This window comes from Podarcis bocagei (genome assembly GCF_964188305.1).
Source record: "Podarcis bocagei genome assembly, chromosome: 4".
Taxonomy (NCBI): domain Eukaryota; kingdom Metazoa; phylum Chordata; class Lepidosauria; order Squamata; family Lacertidae; genus Podarcis; species Podarcis bocagei.
Genome location: NC_138128.1, coordinates 66474939 through 66499161, shown reverse-complemented (window position 1 = coordinate 66499161; position 24223 = coordinate 66474939). Strand labels below are relative to the sequence as shown.

The 24223-nt window shown below is 42.4% G+C and overlaps 2 protein-coding genes across 3 annotated transcripts in view; one reads left to right on the top strand and one right to left on the bottom strand.

The window, feature by feature from the left end:
- LGI1 (leucine rich glioma inactivated 1) overlaps positions 1-1927 on the bottom strand; it is a 29203-nt gene extending 27276 nt beyond the window's left edge. Inside the window, exon 1 of one of the 2 annotated variants that reach the window (XM_081192312.1) lies at positions 1789-1927. The gene's annotated coding sequence lies outside the window, so the exon portion shown is untranslated. Of the gene's footprint in view, positions 1-1771 lie in introns of both variants that reach the window. The other variant, XM_081192311.1, reaches the window with a different exon arrangement.
- A 124-nt stretch (positions 1928-2051) lies between these two features.
- On the top strand, positions 2052-23256 carry LOC308586060 (protein FRA10AC1 homolog). The gene is made up of 14 exons (XM_081192315.1): positions 2052-2193; positions 5296-5372; positions 6920-7009; positions 7098-7143; positions 9034-9110; positions 9825-9908; positions 10558-10642; positions 12496-12541; positions 17998-18111; positions 19042-19084; positions 20376-20497; positions 21219-21257; positions 22289-22373; positions 23143-23256. Exons 1-14 carry the CDS (start codon positions 2176-2178, stop codon positions 23183-23185), a joined length of 969 nt encoding a protein of 322 aa, XP_081048441.1. The 5' UTR covers positions 2052-2175; the 3' UTR covers positions 23186-23256.
- The last annotated feature ends 967 nt before the right edge of the window (positions 23257-24223 follow it).

Below are 24223 nucleotides of genomic sequence, written 5' to 3'. Positions count from 1 at the left end.
AATTATTTATTTTGAGTTATTTGAATAATTCACGTGATGCCACTTTTGCAAGCACTAAGTTGAGTTCCTTTAAAGGAAAATCACATCCATTATATAGTGGAATATATATTAGGGGTGTGCATTAGCTGTGCGTATACCCAAATAACAAGGCACATCAAGGTGATTCAGGGTAGTCTTTCATGTTACTGAGTTGGGTTACACCAAAGCAAGAGATCTCAAGGTGGATTAGGGAATTCCCAACCTTCCAAGTAGCTTTTCAACAAACACACAGCCTTTTCCTCCTCCCCTTTGCTGAGAAATGAAATCAAGATGTCTGGGAAAACACCCAGAGCTTGAGAGGAGAAAGAAGTGGAATTGTGCCCCCTTCCCTGTCCCCATTTTGAAAGAGAGGGGGAAGGATGTGGATTGTCATTCCCCTTTGAGTTTTGGCTATGACAGCAGGGCATGAGACAGAGGTAAGAGACTGAGGTAGCCTGCTTCTTTCTCACATAGCTGTTTCCATAAAAACCATAGCTCTCTCCTTTTTTCATGGAGGATGCTTCCAGGAAGGGCGGGGGAGCAGTGAGAAAAAATCATTCTCCCAGTTGTTGCTTTTTAAGATATAATGAAGGTAACATCATCCAGTCTGCACCTATTTGTCTGAAATTTGACAGGTTTTCTACCCAGGGGCACCTCCCTCATGTCTACAGTTTCCAAAGGGGAATGCACACCCGAAAATAGCAAAGCTTTTCATTTCAGAACAACCAATGCACCTTTATTTCTGAAATTCGACAGACTTCATCCCTTTAGCATGCTGGACCATGCCTAAAATGTGCATCCAATTCTGGCAGATAACATTTTTTTTACAAAAAATTGTAAAAGTTCCCTGAATGGGTATGCATGGAACTTGGCAAGCTCCATCCAAGTCAAAGGGGCTCATTTGCCTGCAAATTCCACCCACTTATGTTAAAAAAAGGGGGGGGGGACATGACCACCATCTTTAGGTTCCCCATTATAGTCAAAGGGAGCAAAACAGAGATTTGGATGAACAGAAATGAACCTGAATCGAACTGGAATGACAGAGCAGATCCAAAACAGATCAGGCTGCTTCCAAAAGCTACAGATACAGACACAAGGCAAATATTGTGGTTGCAGCACACCCTTAATATATATAAACATACAGAATTATTTCATTAAGAGACGTCTGTGATCCATCCTTGAAAACATTCCATTTACTTGAGAATATACTTTAGCAAGACTATAGCTGAATAAAATGTGGCTTCTGTGTGTCTGGCCTTTTTTGGATCACAAGTTTTTGAAACACTTAGAATTGTTTACTGCTGAATGGGAACAAACATCGATCGGGTTTTCTGCAGGATGTCTGTTCCCATTCAGCAGTAAACAGCCGGTTTTCCAGGGTAAGTGGAAAAACCTGTTCGCAACAGGAGTGGGAAACCTGTTTGTTGTTGTTTTTTAATTGTACTGAATTAAAGTAATTTGGTTTGATTTGCAATAATTTGGAAAACTAATAAAAATAATTTGAAAGAAAAACCTCTCAGGCCTAGAAATCACGGGACAAACAGAAGTGGTGGGCGAGCCCTTAAAACTTGCATCGAATTCAGTGAAATTTCCCCTTACTCCTCAAGGTGTTCAGGGGTTCTTCACTACCTTAACTGCGAATATGAGGGAATCCATAATGAGCAGAAATTCATTATTATTTTTTCTGCCTAATCTTAGAAGGGGCAATGCTTATGATCATGAAGTGTCTGCCCTTCGCTACTGACCACCACACCTGGGGGCGCCTGATACCACGCACGGCGCCTTCTCGCAGGACCGCAAGGGAGGCGCTGTGCTCGGCGAGAAGGTGGCCGGCCTCCCCCCTGCGCTGGGGCGGGCGGAGATTTGCAGGCCTGTCCTTCTGCTCGGAGAGGGAGCGAAGAAAGCCGCCCGCCGACGACTCCCAAGTCAGGAGGGAACAGCGAGCGAGCCTTCATGCGGACAAGGATCCGGCCCCGGAGAGTCGCCGCCCAGCGCGGCCAAAGCTTTCTCCGCCCGGCCCCCTGGGGCTGCGGACGCGGTTTCCGACGGGGCCTTTCTCTCTGAGGGACTCCTCCGCGGGAGGAGGAGAGGCCTAAGCGCCGCGCTTCTTCCTCCCAGGCAAAGCGAACGGGCTGGAAGCCGGGGCGGCCGCCGGAGATGAATCTCTCGAATGCGGTGAGTCGGAGCCCCTAGCCCCGGGGGAGGGAGAAGGAAACGGAGGGCCGGAGCCCGTCGCCTCAGTGACCGGCTGGGAAGGCGCTCGCTGCGGGTCGGGCAGCAAAAATGAAAATAAGAATAATGGTCCCGAAGACTCTCCTGTGGGTTTGGGGAGAGGAGGCAGGAGGGGATTGCATCTCTTAAGGCAGTTCCGACCCCGAAGCTTGCATGCATACGTCCACGGACTCCCCGCATTTAAAGTTTGAATGTAGGAGGCTTAACACTTAAACTTTTTTTGTTTTTGTTTTTAACGCGGTTTATATATAGGGGGTAAATTCTGCACTGGCTAGCAATGGATATGGTGTGGGTTGATGGGCACAGGGTCACACTTGGACCGAGGAGGCCTGAAGTTTAATTCCGTGGGAAAGCAACTTATTTCTCATCAGTCTTATCTCACGAAGTTTAATTTGGGAATAAAGTCGTGGGTGCCTCCCAGCCAGCTTGAAAGAAGGGCAAAATGCAAATGCAAAAAAAGAATCTGGCTTTATTTTAAAATGGCTCTAATCTTGTTTTCTGTACTGATTCAGCAACATTTGCGGTGCAATGTTTTGCTGCTGCTGCTGACAGATGAGGTCACGCACAGGGAAATGGCGCAGCGGAGAGGGAAAACCGAATGGACCCTCCAGATGTTGTAAAATGTGGCTCCCCCCATCCCTGGCTTTTGGGCATCCTGGCTCTGGCTGATGGGAGTCCAAAAACAGCCGGGGTGCCACTGGCTTTCCAGCCCTAATGTCTAGGATTGCAACCTCAGCCTTGTGTTTATCAGCCTCACTAATTATCATAAGTGTTAGGTAAACATGCTTGATTTTGGGTTGTTTTTTTAAAGATTATTTACATACTGCTCTTTATCTAGTGATCCCAGGCCAGTCAAAAAACACACACGTATGATGAAACGTTTGTACTCCATTTTAATCCTAAATAGCTATTTTCCTCTCAGTATTCACAACTGCTACTGCAGATTAGAAGAACTGTTTCATCCATTTACATATTTTGAAAGGATGGAAAAACATTCTTTTTTTGCCACTTTGAAACACTATGCTAAACACATTGTCACTGAAAAATGTTAAAGGGTGCCTTATTGCATACCTACTCTAGTCTTTTTACAATTTGTATATATTTTGTATATATACAAATAGAATATTTGTGTATATATGTATTTATATATTGTATATACAGTCACACCTTGAGTTGAAAGTGCTTCAGGTTGAGCGCTCTCGGAGTGCATTACTTCCGGGTTTCGCCACTCGCGTATGCGCAGACGCTCAAAATGATGTCACGCGCATGCGTGGAAACGGCCGCCGCGCCTTACGTTCCATTCAGGATGCGAACGGGCCTCCAGAACGGATCCCATTTGCATCCCGAGGTACCACTGTATACTGTAGAAACACATGCACTTGTTTTTAAGAATAATCTGCACTAAACTGCAAGAACATGTTAATTCCTAGAGCTGCAGATAAAGAATGACAACAGAAATAAGCTGTCACTGCCAGAGGTTTTATTTATTTATTTATTTATTTATTACTGCATTTATAACCCACCTTTCCTCCAAGGAGTTCAAGGTGGAGTCCATGCCTCTCTTGCTTTCAGTTTTACATCATAACAACCCTGTGAGGTAGGTTAGGCTGAATGGCCCAAGGTCACACAGTGGGCTTCATACCAGAGTAGGGATTTGAACTCTGGCCTCTCAGAGCAGAAAGGTATTGCCAGGTATTACTGCAGTTACTCTCATAACAATGAATGCTGTGGGGCTACTTCATAGTAAGTGTCTGTCCTAGTTACTCTGGTGATGCCACGTACATAAGATGGCACTCTTGCATGCCATACTTTTTCATGCAGAATAATTATCACACCTTGATTTTGTGCTGTCTCACTATTACAGATTAGAATCCCTCCTTTTTACTCATAAGCCTAAATGAAAGTTGGGGATCATTATATCCTTTTACTGCTCTTTGATCAGTGTATGGCATTTTCTAAACCAGACATGCAATTTAGATATTAGAGAGTGACTTACTGAAAGGGGAAAAGTTCACTTTCTCCTAAATTGAGACCGAATGCTGGTGCGCATTGTGTGTAAGGAAGAAGTATTATGCAACCTTTAAAAGGACATTATGGATCCATCCTACTTAATAAATTCCAGATTTTCATGCTGACATATTTTCCCCCTGTAAATTTATAATCATGGACATATGCTTCACTGGAGAGCCACTATTGCTGATTGTGTGAAGAGAAAAACTGGAAATAGGACTCTGTGAACCAGTCCTAGATGCTTCAGTGCCTGGGTTATGATGTTGCCTTGTTCCATCATCTCTGAATCATTTCCTAGATAAGACAGAAGTAGAATCTAGTTCATTGTAGAGTTTACTTGGAGGACTTGGTTGAAAAGGTGTTAGGACCTGTCGGTCAGGGCATGAATAGCCAATTATGTACCTTCCAGATACTTTTGGATTCCACTCTAAAACCATAGCATAGCCAGTAGTCAGGAATTATGGGAGTTGTAGTCCAGCAGCCTCTGGAAGGCACCATGTTAGCAACTCCTGGTTTTTCCATGGTGCTGGCAGGGTGTTGTGCAAAGACCTGAGAAAGTCAGAGATGGGCTAGCCACTGAAAGATGGGCAATAACATGTAGATGATACTAGGATCTTTTGATGCACTGGTAAATATATGTGTGCAGAGAGCCTCTTTACATCTTCTGCTCCTAGGTGCTTTCCCACATCACCTCTTATGTGCTCCTGCAGTGAAACTTCATTGGAAGAGACATGCAATGATGTGTGGCTGCTGCTGTTGTGACAGTCCTCTTCAGTAGTCTCTGGAGTCAGAGGCAATTGATGAAGTGCTGTTCTTATGGGGTGTGGTTTTCTAAGCAGAGGGGACATGCAGAAATCTGTTTACTTCCTCTCATCTTCTCTCTGTTTATGAAGCCAATAAGTAGTTTGGATCGGCTATCAAAACATGCTTCTTGTTCCTTTAAACTTAGTGGGAAATGATGGCAATTCTCTTTTAAATCAGTGTCTTGTGATCCTTAAATTTACTAGATTCTTTGTCTTGAAATTCCTCTCCCAGATCCTTGGCCATGGAGGATATGACTCTGATTTTAGTGATGATGAAACAGGAGAGAAATCGGACCAGCAGAAAAATAGGTAATGCCTTTTACTAGTAGTATTATAAGGTCCTTCCTAGGAGTGTAAATGACAGACTCCTTCATCTTCTTTCTCTCAAGCTTGACAGAGAGTGCTATCTCCAATGAGGAGCGGGGTAGGGGAGAACTGCTGTGCTCATCTAGTGCCTCTGTGCCATCTCATTTCTTGCAGTTCTGCGCTTCATCTCTACAAGAACAGCACTGAGGCCTAGTTGGTCCTTTAGTTTGATTTTCCCTCTGCCACATCTCAGCAGGATTAATCAAGCTACTGAATGAGAGATCAAAGCAGTCAAAGCCAGGTGGCAGCAGGCTATGAAAGAAGAAGACACCTGCTGGAAGGGAATGGAGTGCTCTTGCTGCTTGATTATTATATCCTATTACTTGTTTTTGTGGCAACTAAGGGTGCAGTCCTATGCACACTTACCTGGGAGTAAATCCCTAAACATGCCTAAATAATTTATTTATGTGGATTATTTATTAACCTAATGGTTAGTTGCCTTTCCTGTGCTGAAGACAGCATTCAAGAGCAAAAACAACAACACCAAAACCAGCTGGGGCTGTCTGCTTAACTTCAGGAGAGTAGATCAAAGAATATAACTTCCTTGCCCCAGCCTTGGCTGAATGTCAGTTCTAGTGCAACATTTTCTACACACTGGGCTGGCCTAACTGTAGATGACACCAGTGCATTGCATAGAGTGCCAGACTTCCTGTCTCAGCTGTATAAATGTCTTGGAGAAAGAACTGGAGCTTCCCTGTTTAGAAGACATGCACAAAGACAGCTAAGCAACTCATTGGGTTGCATTCCAGGGATAGATCTTTCATCTCTACCAGCTGCTCAGAGCATCAGAAGAGTTGTAAACATGTAGATGTAAAGAAGTGACAGACATTAAACTTGAAAATAAGAAAGTAGATTCCTAGTTAACTCTTGTAATGTTGCTCAGATGTCAAGAGAGGGATGCAATTTGATTTGCAGAAAAGAAACCTTAGTGAGCTTTCTTTGCATGGTAGTCCTTTAGGAGCGATTCCTATGGAGAACTAACACTCAGTGCTAAATATCTAGAGATATGCTGGAGCTTAAACCCATATGAAAGCTGCATGTTCCAATCTGTAAGCCCCTGTTCCTGATCCCAGATGTCCGAGTACTACTTATTGTTATTTAGGAATGTGGACTTTGGGGTTTTTCTCATGGGCCAACACAGCTTCCTTTACCCAATAAGTTAGAGATCAGTGCCTGGAAAATCCAGGGTCAAGTCTGACTCCTGGGGATGATCCATTGGCCTTCCAATTGCTAATCCAGAAGCAAGAGAGGGGTGTAGAGGAAGCTCATGCTGTAGCAGTGGGAGTTGCTGGCCCTGCTCTATGCCGTGGGGGGTGGGGGGCGAATGAGTGGTGGTGTAGATCAACCTCCTACTTCCCATCTCTTCTCCAAGTGGTCCAACTAATTATTGACAGGGGGTAAGCTTTTCTTTTAACACTAAGTTGCTGTTCTGTTTATATGTATTTTCATCTAATAACCAATTCTGTGTGTTTCCCCTCCTGCATGATAAGGAATGAAGATGCATTACTCAAAAAGCCCTTCCAGAAAGAAAAACAGAGCAAGGTGGCCCACAGACAGGTGGCGACAGATGAATGGGACAGGTACATTGCCATACTTGTGGAATGTTTTCAGAACAGCATTAAGCACATGGCATGTAGACAACTAGAATAATGTTGTTATTTTTACCAGGGAAGAAGCAAGAAATCAAAGATTTCATTTCCTAGCATTGGATGCTGTATCCTTTAAATTTGCGTTGATGAAGAAACAGTTCATCTTAATTTTGAGAAGAAGAGGAAACTTCATGAAAGAGACCTTTGTTTGAGAGTTTGCTTCCTTAGGGATAGGGTATAGGATTTCATTTCTCATGATCTAAGAGAGGAATTTTCGCTGAGCATAGTTAAGTACCAGCCATTAAATTTGCCACATATATAATCTTGGTTATATGTAAGTTTTTCTAGGGAGCGCTCTTGTGGCACAGTGTGGATCTCATTGCTGCAGCCTGCCAATCAGGGCCCTTGCCTATACCACCTGCTAGAACAATTTATTCCTTCTGAACTCCCAACAGAAACACCAACTTGACTTGACACAACACAGTATGATCTGGGGCAGAACTGACAATATGATGACCTGAGAGGGAGTCATTGAGTGAGATTGAGCTCTTTAGTAATAGGTGTGCTGCTTTTCTTCTCCAGGAAGGTGCCTGAAGGCTGTCGGAAAGAACAAAAGAGGAGGCAAATGGATTGCAGCTCCTTCTAATGAGCCTCAGTGCCCTTTTCTTGTTACAAGGAGAATTCAGTAGGTGTAGCTACTGCAGCAGGTTGAACAGTACCAGTTGCAGTCAGTAGGGCAGGTGGGGCAGCATCGCTCACCTGGCTTCTAAACAGTGAGCATCTCTGCCAGTTGCCAGGAGGAGAGCTCAGTGTGGGCACAGTGGTGGAGCCACTCTGATGCCTTTATGCCCACAGCCACACTTTGCATTGGGGAACCAGGTGAGCAGTGCCACTACACCACCACCACAAGTGCTATTGAGTATGACATAAAGCCTTCCTCAATTGATTAGAAGAACTAACTTGGATGCTCCTATTTCTGTTCTTGCTGTCTTTTAAGACAACAAACGTGTGGGTGGAAGAGAGGTATGACTCCAAAGCTGGATTCTAGTCAATAATATACAGGCAGTGACCACTTCACTCCTGATACCTCTTCAATGAAATGCGGCGTTAATAGTTGAATAGTTTGTGTCCTTTCTCGGAAGGATATTCCATTGTTTTGCTTTACCTCATTTTTTTTTGGATAGCATTCATTGTCTGTCATGAATCCAGCTGATGGGTGGATTGCTTTCTCTATTTACATGGAGTGGGGTGTCCTTAGTTCAGCTTCATATATATATTAGGCCTGTGTCAGCAATAGTGTACAAAGTTCAACTGTCTATGCCTTGTCTTGTAATATTTAGTGCTATATCCTAGGGGCAGAGCTCTCTGTCTATATTTGTATACGTGCTGTGTAAGTTAGAAGCTTGATAAATGATTTATGATAGCATGATAGCATGGCTGAAAGCCTGTTGCTTTATTGACAAAGGAAGCAACACTTCTAGGCGGCTTTTATGTAACCAGTTCTGGGACAATTCTAAAATAACTAAATATTCTGCCCCCACCCCTGCAGTTACTTGCCTGTATTTATTGTGTTGTCCTTGGTTAAAAATAACCAGCACAGAAGAAGCCTGTGTCAAAAAAATTTGTAAGACATTATATCGGGAATTACCATATTATGAGTATTTTCCTTGTTCAGTATTTTCATCAGATAACTACATCATGTCATAGTGCTAATTTTGCCAATTGCACTGTGGTTGGCACTTGTATGAAATGGCCCAAATTGGAACCTTCCAGTGTAGATTTTATCTTGGAATGGTAAAATTTTGTCACTAGATTTGTCAGTCTCCCCAATTTCTCTCTTGCAGAAATCTTTGTCTTGTTCCTTGAGTGGTCCCTCATATGCTGTGTGAGCCATTTCCAAATTTGCTAGGTGTAGGCAGAGTTCTTTCAGCAAAGGAACAATAGATTTCCAGTTATCTTATTTCTTTTTTGGAAAGCAGGAAAATGCTGTCAGCAAATTCCTTAATTTTTGTCAGTATGCAAGACATAAGAAAATGGTCAATGACTATATTTTGTACTACGGTGGCAAGAAAGAAGATTTTAAACGTTCAGGGTGAGTACAAAATAATTACAGAAGTCTGTCTGCTTTCAGAAGTTACTAAGTCTGTAATCTTATGCATAAATAATAGAGAGCAAGTTAAAGTGAAATCACTGAGGGCGTACTTTTGAGTAAATAGGAGTGGGCCGTGCGGAAGTAAACTCCGGATAATTCAGGAGTGCTTCACATGTTACAGTTTACTTGCATCCATCCCATGTTGTTGTTTGTGTTGGGGAAAAGCAACACAGTGATACAGTGCAGAGTGTGTGTGTGTGGGGGGGCATCCCACAGCCATGTAAGATGAAGGCAGAACATCTCATATGGTCTTGAAGAGACCAGTGAGCCCTGCACAGAAGAGTGGCAGGATGGATGGATTCCATGTTTTCCCCAACTCAGTTGGGAGGCAGACTTAAGGCATTTTACAGCCAGCCAAACCTCCCTCCCCATTGGCTCAGGCGCAGAAGTTTCTTATGTCTTTCCTGCCTCCATCTCCTCCTTGCTGAATTGCAAAGTGTTCCACCCTTTCAAATGCTGCATAAGGGCAGGGACAAACATTGCTCATTGTGTATTTTGTGCCACTTTGGACACCGATTTTTCCGGAAAAGTGAGCTGTAAAATGAAACTGAATGTGTTAGAGATTCTGAAAGGAAATGCAACAAATGAAGAGAGGTAATCTTTTTTTTTAAAAAATAATAATAATCATTTGATATCTGATTGATTTTTAAACAGAGAAAATGACAAGACTGACCTTGACATTATAAGAGAAAACCACAGATTCTTGTGGAGAGAGGAAGATGAAGCTGACATGAACTGGTAACTTGGGCTGGGATTGATCTCATTTATTTCTCTCTTGTATAAATACGTTAATTCATACATATTCTTTTTATGTAAAATGGCTTGATAAACTTAAGGAGTCTAATTGTACACCTTTGTGGCTAATAGACTCATGATGCGAGTGAGTGGGAATTATTGTTGTGCATTGCCAGTTAAAAGCAATCTAGTGATTTGTTTTTAATGCTACAAAACAAGGCATCTTCAAAGTTGTTTCTCAGCTGTGTGTTAGGCTGCAATTCTATACACCAGATGTGCAGAACTTGTGGCTCTCTAGATGTTGCTGGGCTGTAGCTCCTCTCATTTTTTACCATTGGCTATCCCTTATCATGCTAGCCAGGACTGATGGGAGTTGTCCAACTGGCCCACCAATTCTCTTCACCTCTATATTCACTATCCCCATTTAAACACAGGGTGGTTTCTGCATAAATGCATAGGATGTATTTAAAGAAAAGGCCATTGAATTGTGCTTTTTCTTTAATTTTCTGTGACAGCTGTACATTTATAAAACTACCTTGCTACTATTCCTGCCTTTTTAATATAAGATAAAAAGATAGAAAAAAACTTCTATCTTTTGCCCACATTTGTGTTATCTAACCAACTAACCCATAATAATGTCTCCATCTTTCAGGGAGAAGAGGCTCAGCAAGAAATACTACGATAAATTATTCAAGGAGTACTGCATAGCAGATCTGACTAAATACAAAGAGAACAAGGTACATGCTGGACAGATTTTGTAACTCGGGGGCTGTCTATGTTCATCCAAGTGAATGTAATCTCTCTTAAGGCAATGTATTCTATTGCAGAGACGATAGGTAGAAACATAGCCAGTATCTTAACACCTGTGGCCAATAATAGGTACTGTAGAGAGAATGTCTTGGTTTGCATGTCATCATAAGCCAAAGTATAGCCTAGTGTGAACACACAAGAATGCAGGTCTCATGGAGGTGACTGTGGCTGTTTTATAGTATTAGAACTCATGGACATCCTATGAAGCTGAATGTTGCAAGATTCAGAACAGACAGAAGAAATTACGTATAGTGATATCTCTGGTTAAGAACTCAATTCGTTCTGGAGGTCTGTTCTTAACCTGAAACTGTTCTTAACCTGAGGTACCAATTTAGCTAATGGGGCCTCCTGCTGCCGGAGCACGATTTCTGTTCTCATCCTGAAGCAAAGTTCTTAACCCGAGGTACTATTTCTGGGATAGCAGAGTCTGTAACCTGAAGTGTCTGTAACCTGAAGCATCTGTAACCGGAAGTATCACTGTACTTCTTCACACAGTGCAGGGAGACACTATGGAATTCACTCTTAGAAGCTGTAGTGATAGCCACCAATTTGGATGGCTTTAAAACAGGAATAGATAAATTCACGTGGAATAATGCTATCAGTGGCTACTACCCACAATGGCTCTTGCTGTGGGTTACAATTTTTACCTGCTTGCACCTTGCTGAAAATGCAGAGGCTGAACAGGACTTTGGCATAGACATATGCATAACACTTTGGCACAGACTGTTCTACATAACAGTGCTTTGTCTATTCCTTGTCATTTGATGATAAAAAGGGAGTATAGCTAAGTGGCCAGTATGCTGGATCTAGATCAGCCAATTGGAACTACCAACTTTTCTGTACAGTGTTATTTGCAGTCTTTTTTTTCAAAGCAGGGTTTTTTGGAGAGGGAATGCCCTTGAATGAAAGTACACATTGTAGTCTTATTCATTACACAGCTTTTTAAATGGGGTATTGTGAGAGGGGATGGCAGGGCGAAGAGGTGGTTGACCCAGGAATGTATATATCCTGTATTACTTCCCCAGAGTGCTCTTTTCACCTCTCTGTCCCCTACCTGCACAGACAATTTATACCATCTATATTTGTTACTGTCTGTTTTGCTGGTTCTGGAGAGGCTTGCAGGTACAGATCTGACATGGCTACTCATACAAAGGAGCCTGGGTTTCCTGTAGGAGTTGGAGGCTCTCAGATAGGCCTTGATCCCAGCAGTCACCTTCACAGGTTTCCCCTGCTCCCAGGTAGTGTCATGCATCTAGCTGGGTATTTCACTGGCACCCCTGAAGCTCATGATCACCTCATTACCTGCTCTTCTCCTGGGACCATGAACAAGTTGTTGACCTCTGTGATAAGACATTATGAAAAAGTTGGAATGGACAGTGTCTCCTGAACAAATAAAAGGTTATCCTGCAACTAGCTGCAAGATTTAAATGGTACAGAGGAAGTACGGAAAGTTGGATTAAAGTAAATACTTTGAACTTATAAAGTGGAGGAAGAGCAACCTATAGTGACACCAGAAGCAATTCCAGGCGAGGGTGGATCTTACCAATTCATATTTTAATCATTCCTATTTCTTGCCTACTAGCAGTTATCAGAGTCTATGAAATGCATTCTTTCCATTTTCTGTGGAACACGTAGCTCAATATCATCATAATTCAGTGATAGTGATCTAGAAAAATAAAATTGCAATACCTGAGGCATAAGAGAAATATCGCAGTTGCACTGGATGCACTGAATCTGTAAGTGCAAAATACTTACTGCATGTCTTTTATTCTTCTAACAGTTTGGATTTAGATGGAGACATGAGAAAGAGGTTGTGTCAGGAAAAGGCAAGTTGTTGTTTTTTTTCTTATTGTGGTTTGAATTGTAACTTCTATGAGCAGAGTTCTGTTCAGAGAATGGGGCTTCCCGCTGCAGCCCCTGCCCCCAATTGTTGTTTGCCAGCTGATAAACCACATAATGACTATTTTTTTCAAGATATACACAATAACATGAAATTAGCTTATATCGTTCTGTCAGTTACCATCTCTAGAGTGCTTTAATGATCTGGGTGGAGAATAGTTGAGAAACAAGCTTAATTTCATTTACAGTGGTACCTCAGGTTAAGAACTTAATTCGTTTCGGAGGTCCGTTCTTAACCTGAAACTGTTCTTAACCTGAAGCACCACTTTAGCTAATGGGCCCTCCTGCTGCTGCTGCGCTGCTGGAGCACGATTTCTGTTCTCATCCTGAAGCAAAGTTCTTAACCTGAAGCAATATTTCTGGGTTAGCGGAGTCTGTAACCTGAAGCGTATGTAACCTGAGGTACCACTGTAGTATGTATTGTTTCCAGAAGCATTTGCTAATGCAACCATAGGTAGTAAAGTAGACAGGGCAAGAGGACTGTTGATACAACATGACTTTTTTTGTATGTCTCACTCCTTGACAGTCCATTCAATCTTTTCTCATGCCTGCCTATTGATGCAGGCTTTGGCTGGTAGAGTTTCCCTTTCCTGCTGCAGCTCCCTGTGCTCCCACCACTAAGTTGGGCCGTCCTCTGGAGCTGTGTAGGTGGTGGCATTGGAGCTGCAGGGGTGAGGAGAGATTGGTAGAAGCCGCAAATGCAAGTTTCACCAGTGGGAGCTTCTGCTTGCTTGGAACCATAGATACTTTGTAATTTATAGAAAGTTTGAAGATATAAATATATCTGATCAAGTTCCAATAAACAATGTATAGGAAGCACAGCTGTGCTATGGCTAGCTTCTTGTGACAGTTTCTTGTTCTAGCAATGCAGCAGTCCGCTAATATATATTCTGCATTTATTGTTTCTCAATTATTATTTCTGAAACCACAGGCTGTCTTCACAAAGACAGCTGCAGTTACCGGCAGCTATTAGCATAGATCAATAATATAGTTCACCACTAAGGGGCGCAAGCATTCAGCAGTTTTGTAAACATTTCTAGATGCAGTTGTGTAATCTGTTTTGCAGAACTTACTCTTGCAAAACATGTTTTGTATATTATTTTATTAGCATTCTCAAATCAAACATTCTTCTGATTTTGCATACATCTCAGCATGGCAGTAGAAGCTGTTTAAAGCTTCTCCCAGCCCAGTATGTAAGAAAAACAAGCAGCAGTGACATTAATTTTAAAATGACATTTTCTTCTGAATTCTGCTTGGCTTCCTAGCTATCATTTAATGAAACAAGTTGTGTTTTCCTTCCATAACCAGGTTGAGGTTCATATCAAACATTTTCATTGTAGTTATTTTGATGCCAGACATTCTTGGAGGAAACTGATTTTGCAGATCCATTTCAGTCAGGGTTTAGGTCTGCTTTTGGCACAGAAAGAGCTTTGGTCACCCTGTATGATGAACTCTGTTGGGAGAAAGACCATTTTCCTTGACCTCTCAGTGGCTTTCAATACCATTGACCATGGTATCCTTCTACCATAGCTGTCGAAGTTAGGGTGGTGGCACTCCTTTATGGGGATTCCCGTCCTACTTGGGTGGTCGTTTCCAGAGGGTGACGCTTGGGAAGTACCAAGACCCATCTTCAGACCCAGGGAGCCTTCAATGTGGGGTTCCTTCAGGGTTCGTTTTTATCCTCCATGCTGTTTAATATTTACATAAAGCTGCTGAGTAGGGCTATCTGGAGGTTTGGAGTATGTTGTGAGCAAAGAGCTGACGACACACAGCTCTCCTCCTCCTTTTTATCTGCAGGTGTGGCAGTGGATGTGCTGGACCACTGCCTTACATCAGTAATGGACTGGATGAGAGCCAACAAAGTGAATCTCAATCCAGAGAAGACTGAGGCATTGTTATGGGAGGTTCCAAGATGGATGGGAGGTTGCCTGCTCTTGATGGGGTTACACTCCTTCTGAAGGAACAGGTACACAGCATGGGGCTACTTCTGGATCCTTTGAGGCTCAGGTGGCCTCGGTGGCGCAGAGTGCCTTCTGCCAGCTTCAGCTGGTGACTCAGCTATGCCCCAGATAACTACTATTGCCTATGCTCTGGTATCCTCTAGGTTAGATTACTGCAGCACGTTATACGTAGGGCTGCCTCTGAAGATGGTTTGGAAACTTTGGCTGGTTCAGAATTCAGCACACAGGTTGCTCACCAGGGCAAAGCAGTTTGAGCATATTACACTGATCCTGGCCCAACTGCACTGGCCCAATTCAAAGTGATGTTTTCTACCTATAATCCTTAAACAGCTCAGGACCACAATATTTCAAGGACCACCTCTCCCCAAATGAATACCCAGACCCTGCAATCGTCGTCCAAGGCCCTTATTTCTGTGCCTCCTCCGTGAGAGGTCTGGAGGGCAGCAACACAAGAAAGAGCCTTTCCTGTGGTAGCTGCCTGTTTGTGCAATGCTCACCCCAGGGAGGCTCGCCTGGCACCTTCATTACTTATCCTTAGGCACCAGATGAAAACACTTCTCTGTAACCAGGCCTTTGGCTGATTAAACATTATATGGCCTTTAAATGTGTTTGTGGGAGGGGGATTATTGGTTTGTTTTTGTTTTATTATGTAATTTGTTTTTGCATTTCACATTTTTATGTTGTGAAACACCCTGTGATCTTCAGATGAAGGGTGGCATACAGATTTAATAAATAAATAGTTATACCAACCACGAACAGGAAATATTGCGCCAAACCACTAGGACGTAGATAGAGCGCAATGACTCCAGCAAGTGAGTTAAGAGATACAGTACGGCTGAGGGTGAAGCATCCAGAGATACTTGCCAATCAGCTGTCAGAGAAGATTCCTCCATACCATTAAACAAAGTGATCAGCCTAACCCTTAAGTGACTTAAATCCCCTCTTCCAAGGTTCCCCAACGGCTGTTTTGTGCCACAGCAGCTCAAGCCTTTGAGGGTCCTTAAATATATTTTGATTCCTCCCCTCTTAGATTAAGAGCTCTGTTGTGTCTAAAAATCAGCCTATTAATCAGGCACATCCTTTGTCTCCTTTGTGCATATGTCTTGAAGCATGGGCTACAATCCCAACCCATCACCATCAGCCAGAGTTTTAATGCTGGCATCAGATTGCTGTAAGTGTAAATTAAAACAAAATACACCGTATTGATGAAACAAACAAACAAACCCTGATGCTTCCCGTTTGTGTGTTTTGTATAAATATTCAAATGTTCTTTTAACCAGGGTTGACTGCGTGTCTCTTAATTCATTTGGAGAAGTAAATGAGCAGCAGCATTCTGTGCTCTTTGGTTCCTGCTTTAGCATTACGGTTGGTTTTGCACAGCAGAAGTGAAGTATCTGAGGACACTGTCAATCCATTGGTTAGCAGCTTAGGCAGAACATTCTGAGGTTAATCTTTCAAAAACAGTTCTGGAGGTGAGCCTATTAATACAGATAGTTACCACTCGCTAGGCATGGGGAGGTCTCATTTTCCGAGAGGCTGTATGTCGCTGGTACTACACACGGGGTTAGGAACACAACAGAGCCAGTGAAATCAAACGAGATGTTGGGCTTTCATTCGTGGGACATGCTGAAACAAGGCTGCCACATGCTGTGCCCGTTTCGTTACTGAAGTTCAGCATCCTAAGAAAGACGTGCACAGTACAGAGTCCAGCTATGCATCCCTATCAGGGGTTTTAAATGGTTTGTTCTGAATTGCAGCACAACCTTCACTCCAACACAACACTCCCCTTCATTGGAGGTTTTTAAGCAGAGGTTGCTTTAATGGCCAGCTGTCATGGATGCCTTAGCTGAGATTCCGCTAGGTGACTCTCAGGTGTGCCTTGCAATTCTATGATTCTGTGGCAACCTGCTTTTGGAAAACCTGGGGAAGTTTCAACAGGTTAAAACGTGGCATAAAGTGGGGTTGGAGAGGTGGGGAGAATTAACAAAAATAATTTAAAACACACAAAGGAGTCACCAGGATCAGGAACATCAGTGCCAGTACCCAGGGGAGGTCTGGGATGAGTTGGCACACTGCTGTTACCCCCGTGGTCCCGAGAAGGGCATGTGGGTCTGCAAGGGGCTTCCCCTCAAGGAAAAGCCCTTGCAAATCCTCCCCACCCTGCTGGGTAAGAGGTGAAGCATTCTGTTCAGCTGGGCCACCCACCCTTCTCCACTCCTAGGGGTGGGGGAGACCAGCGGCAAAGCTGGACAGCAGAACATGGTTCCGCCATGGCCCCACCAAAGCCTCCCTTGCCTGGGGTGCTTGTCTGGTGGCAGTGGGGTGGACTGGGTGACTGTGGGAACACCTCCTGGGGTAGCTGCTTCACCCCGCCTCATCAGTGGGCTGGCTCTGCCAGTATCCATCCCAGTAATAAGCGGCATGGAGAAGCTAGAGTGGAAGCTCTCCCAGAACTGGGTTTAGGGCAACACAACTGGTTCAGTTGCACTGGGCGTGGAGCCTCGGGGCCGCTGCAACCATGGTTTAGAATGCAGGATGAAAAACAGGGTGTTGCACAGGGTGCCACTGAAATTTGAGACCCCACAGTACACTACTGCTCCAGCTACCACCACATCTGAAGCTGCACTGGCTCACACTGGCCCGAGCAGAAGGTGGGAGGGCAGGTTCCTTTTCTTTTTGTTATTCTTCCCCTGGGGTTAGGCCCCCTGGGGATCCACCTCCCCATGCTTTATAATGTTCCAGTTTGGGGTTTGTCACTGGTGGGAACTTGACTCCTTCCTAGGCATAGCAAGGGCTTCTGTCTTGGGGCGGCCCCCACCCCCCACACGGCAGAGTTCTTTTCTAACACCCCTCCAGCCATTGAAATAGGCATGCTGGTTTAGGATTGTGCACTAATGGAATGATTTCAATATATTACTCATATTTCTCAATGTCTTAGATTTTGGACCATAGAACTGTGTGGATATGGCATTCCAGGACCATCAAATAATTATGTAGAACCAAGGAAACAGTGTTATTGCACTTGCTTGCTCTTGCAATATATTATTTTTCTTCCCTTGCCTATGCAAAGTGCTGGAGAGTGTATCTGATTTACACTAACCTAATCTTCATTGTAAATACCGCATGATGTTATAATAATAATAACATTTCCCCAGCCACTCTGGGCGGCTCACAGCATATATCGAAACATATTGAAACCTTAAACATTAAAAACTTCCTGATACAGGGCTGCCTTCAGCTGTCTTCTAAAAGTCAGATAGTTGTTTATTTCCTTGACATCTGAAGGGAGAGTGTTCCACAGGGAGGGTGCCACTACTGAGAAGGCCCTCTTGTTAAATATCCTTAACAGTTAACTGAATTGTTAGCAACTTACCTGGGGAGAGATAAATTTAGTGCTGTTTTCTGTTTTGCCTGCTTTCTAGGTCAGTTTTCCTGTGGAAGTAAGCACTGTGATGAGAAAGAAGGCTTGAAGAGTTGGGAGGTGAATTTTGGTTACGTTGAGCATGGCGAAAAGAAAAACGCACTTGTTAAATTAAGTGAGTTCTAACAGTGAGCTTTGATTTTTATTTTTATTTAACAATACACTGCTTACTTTTAAGAAAACCTCAAAGTGGTTTAGTCAGCTAATTATAAATGGATCTGGCCAGCTGAATTATTACTGTTGATGCTCACTCGGGTTAGAAAATTACATTAGGACTTTTATAAACCCCCATTACAGGATTTTTTAAAGTACAGAGTTCACAGAAGGGGAGTGCAGTCTGGATCCATTCCAAACCAGCTGATTTCTGTAGAATGTGGGTTGTTTGGCTTTGCTGAAAACCACCTTCTGCGCCAAAAGAGGTGAGCAGGGAGCAAATGAGCCCAACCCTTTGCTCAGGCTAATCCCTCTAGTGGTTAAATTATGTCTTAGTGTTGTGTTCAAAGGCCACCAAAGATTTCTTTGGTTGAACAACAGGGTAGTCCAACACATATCTACTCAAAAGTAAGTCCCATTGAGTTTGGTTATGCTTACCCCAGCGTAGCACTAAGTGGGGCGTGCACACAAGGAACAAGGTCTGCTCTTTCTATGAGACTTTCCCACTTTCTCCTCCCCCTGTGCGACTCCCCCGTGTGCCCTAAACCTGTCCTGGGGGTCCCAGCAATGCTCCAGAGGACATTTGGGCAGTGTGGATGGCAGGAGAGTGAGGAAATTCCTTCTGTGCGGGCAGACCTCATTCCACACGCACACACAACAACTTAGTTGAAAACCTCCACAAGTGTTTTTTTAATAATGCTTTTCCGATTTATTTATTAAAAGGCAGAATTAGTGCTGACGGTTTTGATTAGTGTGCAGCATGTGTGACATGCTAGACATGGCAATCTTACAAAAACTGAGGATATGGGTATAATTGATGTTAGATGTAAAAATTATGGGGATAATTTAATTCCTCTACATTTAATTCTTCTTTTTTCCCTCTTTTTTTAAGGGCTTTGTCCCGAATGCTCTTACAAATTAAACTTTCACCACAGGTAATGAAAGTACAGTCTTTGTATATATATATATATATATGGGTATACTGAGTTGTATGCACAATGCTATGTCGGCGGGGTTATGTTTCATCTCCTCCCCTTGGTGTATTTGCAACATTGCAGGGGATCGGACTTGATGACCTTTGGGGTCACGCCCAATTTTACAATTCTATGATTCCATGATCTGCTCCAGTGAGTTCCCCAACAGATGTTTGCCACAACCTGAAATTATCTTCCTCTCCCAAGCAACTGTTTCCAGCTTTTCCAAAACTGAAATCTCAGCTGTTGGATTGGGGAGCAGAGCCTTGAAGCACCTCTTTGCTAGTCCAGCTACACATATACACATATGGAAATCTGCTTGTGTATGCGTAAAGTCCCCTCATGCCCTATGCCGCCTAGGACCCACGTACCTATGGGACTGCCTCTCCTGGTATGCCCTGCGGAGGACCTTAAGGTCCACAAATGACAACATTTTGGAGGTCCCGAGCCGCAAGGTGGTTAGATTGGTCTCAACTAGGACCAGGGCCTTTTCAGTACTGGCCCCGACTTGGTGGAATGCTCTGTCACAACTAGGGCCCTGCGGGACTTGACATCTTTCCGCAAGGTCTGCAAGACAGAGCTGTTCCGCCTGGCCTTTGGTTTGGACTCAGTCTGACCATTATGTTTCCCTCCCCTTATGGTCTTGATTTATCGTCTACTTTTAAAATGAGGCTGCATTTTAAATTGCATTTTAACCTGTATTTTAAATTGGTCCGGTCCCCCCCCCCCATTATGTTTTTACTGTGATTTTATTGGTGTTATCTGCCCTGAGCGCAGATCTGGCCAGGGAGGGTGGGGCATAAATTATTATTATTATTATTATTATTATTATTATTATTATTATTATTATGATTGGGGAAATGTGTATGCATGTTTATTGACACTTCTTCTACTTTCCTGGTTCAAGAACTGATTGATAGCATTACACAGTTCTGGGGTTAAGCTTTGATTCAGGTTACACTCTGCACCTTTATGTTCAACTAAGATGTGGCCCTTTTTTGGAAGCAGCTGAGTTAGCTCAAACCTTTTCTCTTTTATTAGAGCATACAGGAAACATCTTTTCTTACACAAAAAACATCCATGCTATGTTCAAATTGATCAGTTTCAAAACATCAAATTTCCTGATTTTTTCAGGGTTGGCTGTTCAGGAATTATAAAGAGCCCTTCCCCACCCACTATATATTTCTGTAATATTTTTGTTGCTGGATAAACACATTGATAGAACTTTTAACACCCACTCCCTTTTATAAAGGAGGAAGGAAGTCACACCAACGAAAAAGAGAGCAAGCACAGAACAAAGCTCCAAAGCTTCAAAGAAAACAAGATTATCTTCACCTCACAGACACAAGCCAAAGAAAAGAAAGAGCCATAAAGGTAAAAGAAACCTTTATGCTTAAAGCAAGGTTGTTTTAAAATGTTAACATTCATAGTTGAATGTTTGACTCTACATGTACATTTTGTGGTTTGGAAAACCGCTAGCCGATTCGACTCAGGAGGATTTGTGTGCCTGTGGGATTGCAGATCACATCCGGTTGTGAGAGGAAAGGACAAACATGGGAGGAAGAGGGGAACTGGGAAAATGCCTGGTCTATTTCCTACAGGTGGGAAGGTTTCCCAAGTAGGTTTGAAAGCAAATCTCTCTGTCCTGGGGTGCTTCTAACCTGACATTTCAAGCCAAACCTTGGTTTCAGGTGCTAAATTAAGATTATCTGTGTTTCATGTGGTTTGCAAATTACGGCTGAGGGTAGAAGGAGAATTTGTGCACAGGAGGCCTGGTGGAGGAAGCAGCCTGTTGTCCAATGAACTAGCCTTTATGTAGTCCTGGGTCACTATGTTTATGTTGGACATTTAGCAACATTTCATGGTAAACTCATTTGCTGAAAACTGACATTTAGGTATTAACCAAAAGCATTTGTTCTATATTTGAGACTTACTAGTTAAAAACCATAATTATTATTTTTTAGCATTTCTCTCTGGCCTTATCAAATGCCAGGAATTGCTAGGTTGATGTTGAGTTTCTAACATGATATTTGTACATGTATTTTAATAACCAGATGTGTAACTAACATAAAATTCTAAAAATGTCTCTTTTCAGATCAGACATTCTTAGAAGAATCAGACGATTCTGACAAAGGTAACTAAATTGCAGGTGAAATCTTGATTTTTGGCTTAAAGGAGTGGTGGGCCCATTACCGCAGCCATATTCCTGTTGAGCATGTCAGTCAAAGTGGAGGAGAGGCAGGCAGGTCCCTGGGCCAGCCTTGAGCCTGGCCTCCTAAACGCTTGTGACCCAGATAGACACATGTTGCCCGTTCTGTAAAATGCCGGCAAGAAGCTCATGTTACCAGGAGATTTTCTACCCCAAGTAAGCATTAAGTGCCGTGCTCCAAATTCTTTTCTTTTTTTTAAAAAAAGGACTTAGGTGCTGCCAGATGTACAAAGATGTGGATTGGGGACTGCATTTTGAATACACATTCAAATGTCCATTCCACTGAACGCAATGCAGAGTTGATAGGTGGCAAGAAAGTACATTCTGATGCTAATGTGGAAGTGCAAAAAATTACAGTTTGTAATCCAGCAGCCGATAGGCTGTTGGGACCCAAACCACATTGGCTATTTAGTTGCATTGCATCTTTTGCCTTGTTTAAAAAAGATACTTTGTTTGGGATTAGGAAAAGAGGTGATAAACACAAGTCATTTAAACCTGTAACAATATTTGTTCCTCTTATGCCTTCATGCAGTTGGGCTGTAGCGCACAAAATCACATGCCAAAATTACCTGTTTAGGAAGAAAAGCACACCATGATTACAAAGGGATGGATTTTAAAGAGGAAAGGCTTGGTCAGTCTTTTTCACAATGTTGATATTGGAATATAAGCTAGCTAAATATAGTTGCAGCTTATCCATAAGCCTGTTGTTCCTAATTCTTCTCCTGTTTTAATATTTACAAAAAATAGACTGAGAATGTTACCTTCATTGGATTGTGAAAGACTTGTTATTAAAGAAAATGCTTTGAGATTATTATTTTTGTTGTTGTTGTTGTTGTTGTTATATTTACACCACACCCATCTGGCTGGGTTTCCCCAGCCACTTTGGGCAGCTTACAAACATAGTTTAAAATGTGACATTCCTAAAATCATTTTAAATACTACTCTTTCATTCACAGATTCTGTCAATAATGACGAGCAAGATGGTCCCTCAGATGCTGATTTTTGGAAGGGTCCGCCACAAGAAACTGAAGAGAAAACGCGGTCAGTTTTTTTATGAGTAGCTGTTTGTTTTAAAACAATGGTGCTTATTTAAAATAAATATAATTACGTCATTTTTCCTCAAATTTGTAACAATTACAGTTAACCTTTATGGGCAGATGTCCTCCTTCAGTAAACGAAACAGAGAAGAGAACTCCTCTCTGTAAATTGCAGACTTATTTGGAGACTTTGTAAAATAAAATTTGCTCTGCCTCTAAAAGAGGGAAAGTGGCGGGCAAATCGCATAGTCAAAAATCTATCAGCCAGGGCCAGTCATACAACAGGGTGAAGACAGACAGCACCAGCCTTAGAAGGAAGGTAACAATTGGTGTCTGGGAGGTTCAGGAAGACATTTTAAATGTGGGCGAGGATGCAGTTTGGGCCTCACTGCAGGCAGCACCATCCTTTGGGAACATTCCCCTTCGATTTCAATCTTCCCATAGGTTTCTCAGTTTTGTTTCAGCCATTTCACACATTTGAATGCTCTAACAACCCTGGCATTACTGTTTGCGCACGTGTTATCTATTTGCAAGATTGGTACAGCACCTCTGCCATGCCACCATAAGTTGTAAGCATTTTTGTAAGCATGTTTGCTTAACAATATGCCCCAATAGTGCAATGTTTTTGTCAGCACAGACCCTGCCAGCACACCTAAAAGGTGTACCACACCTTGGACTGAAAAATGTCCTTGTGAGTAAATGAAAATGACTGCATGCATGTTGTCGTCCCCCCCTCGAGCTTCTTCTTAATACCATTTGCTATTGTTTTACAGGGAAGAAGAATTTGATGAGTATTTTCAAGACTTATTTCTCTGAAATGTAATGTGGAAATCTGGAACTTCGTGGATCATCAAAATCCGTAAATAAACATCAAGCTTCCAATTTCATACCTGACTTTTCTTTAAATATGGTTTTAATTGCATAAGAATTATCCAGCACAACATTTCTCCACAGGCTCACTTAGATATCTGGCATAAGATTGTGGTTTTTTTGCAGTAGTTTAAGAGATTATTTCCATGTGATATACTACATTCAAAAACTATGATAAGAGTCAGCATTCTCTGATGAACAGAGCAGCTGATTAATGTTCACTTTTTAAAAACAAACAAACAAACACCAAACGAATATGCAGAGGCAATTTTGGGGCCTTTTATTGCTTTGTAGTTCTGCATTCCTCAGAACTTACCCAGCGTCACTGATACCTTCCTCTTCTTCCTCAGCACTTCTGTTTTGACTCCAATCTTATTAGCAGTCAGTTTGCTATTAAAGTTTGCTGTTAGAGGGAATGCTTAGGTTTGGTGATCAAAGGTGAGACTAGCATGAGCGCTTGTATGGCTAGCTATTTCTGAAGGATAGATACGTAAGACTGGGAACTAAGTTAACTGTCACATTTTGTTTTAATGAACGAGGGAGATGGCTTGCCTTGGGCAAAGGTACATGCGGCTTAAGCATTATCCATGATTTCTGATCCCCTTAGCAGTGAACGAACAGTAATCTTCCTTTAGAATGTAATCCTGAGCATACAGCAAGACGAGAACCCACAACCTTTCAGCCTGGTTCTTTCTCCCCTCTTCAAAGTACAACATATCTTAAATCCATTTTACCATATGCTTCTAATAAATAATATGCTCGAAAATAACTATCTTGTTTGGTCCCTGAGCAATGTGAAATAAGGTTTAAAAAGAAATTAGCATATTTTTGCATGACATTTACATTTAATTTTTTGGGGATGCGTGGAACAATTATATTTAAAGTAGTGTGCTTATCATTTTGACAGTAAACAATTAAATATGCCAGGTAATAAAAGACCAGAGGTTTTAAAAAAAATAACGCTAATTGAACATATTCACAATA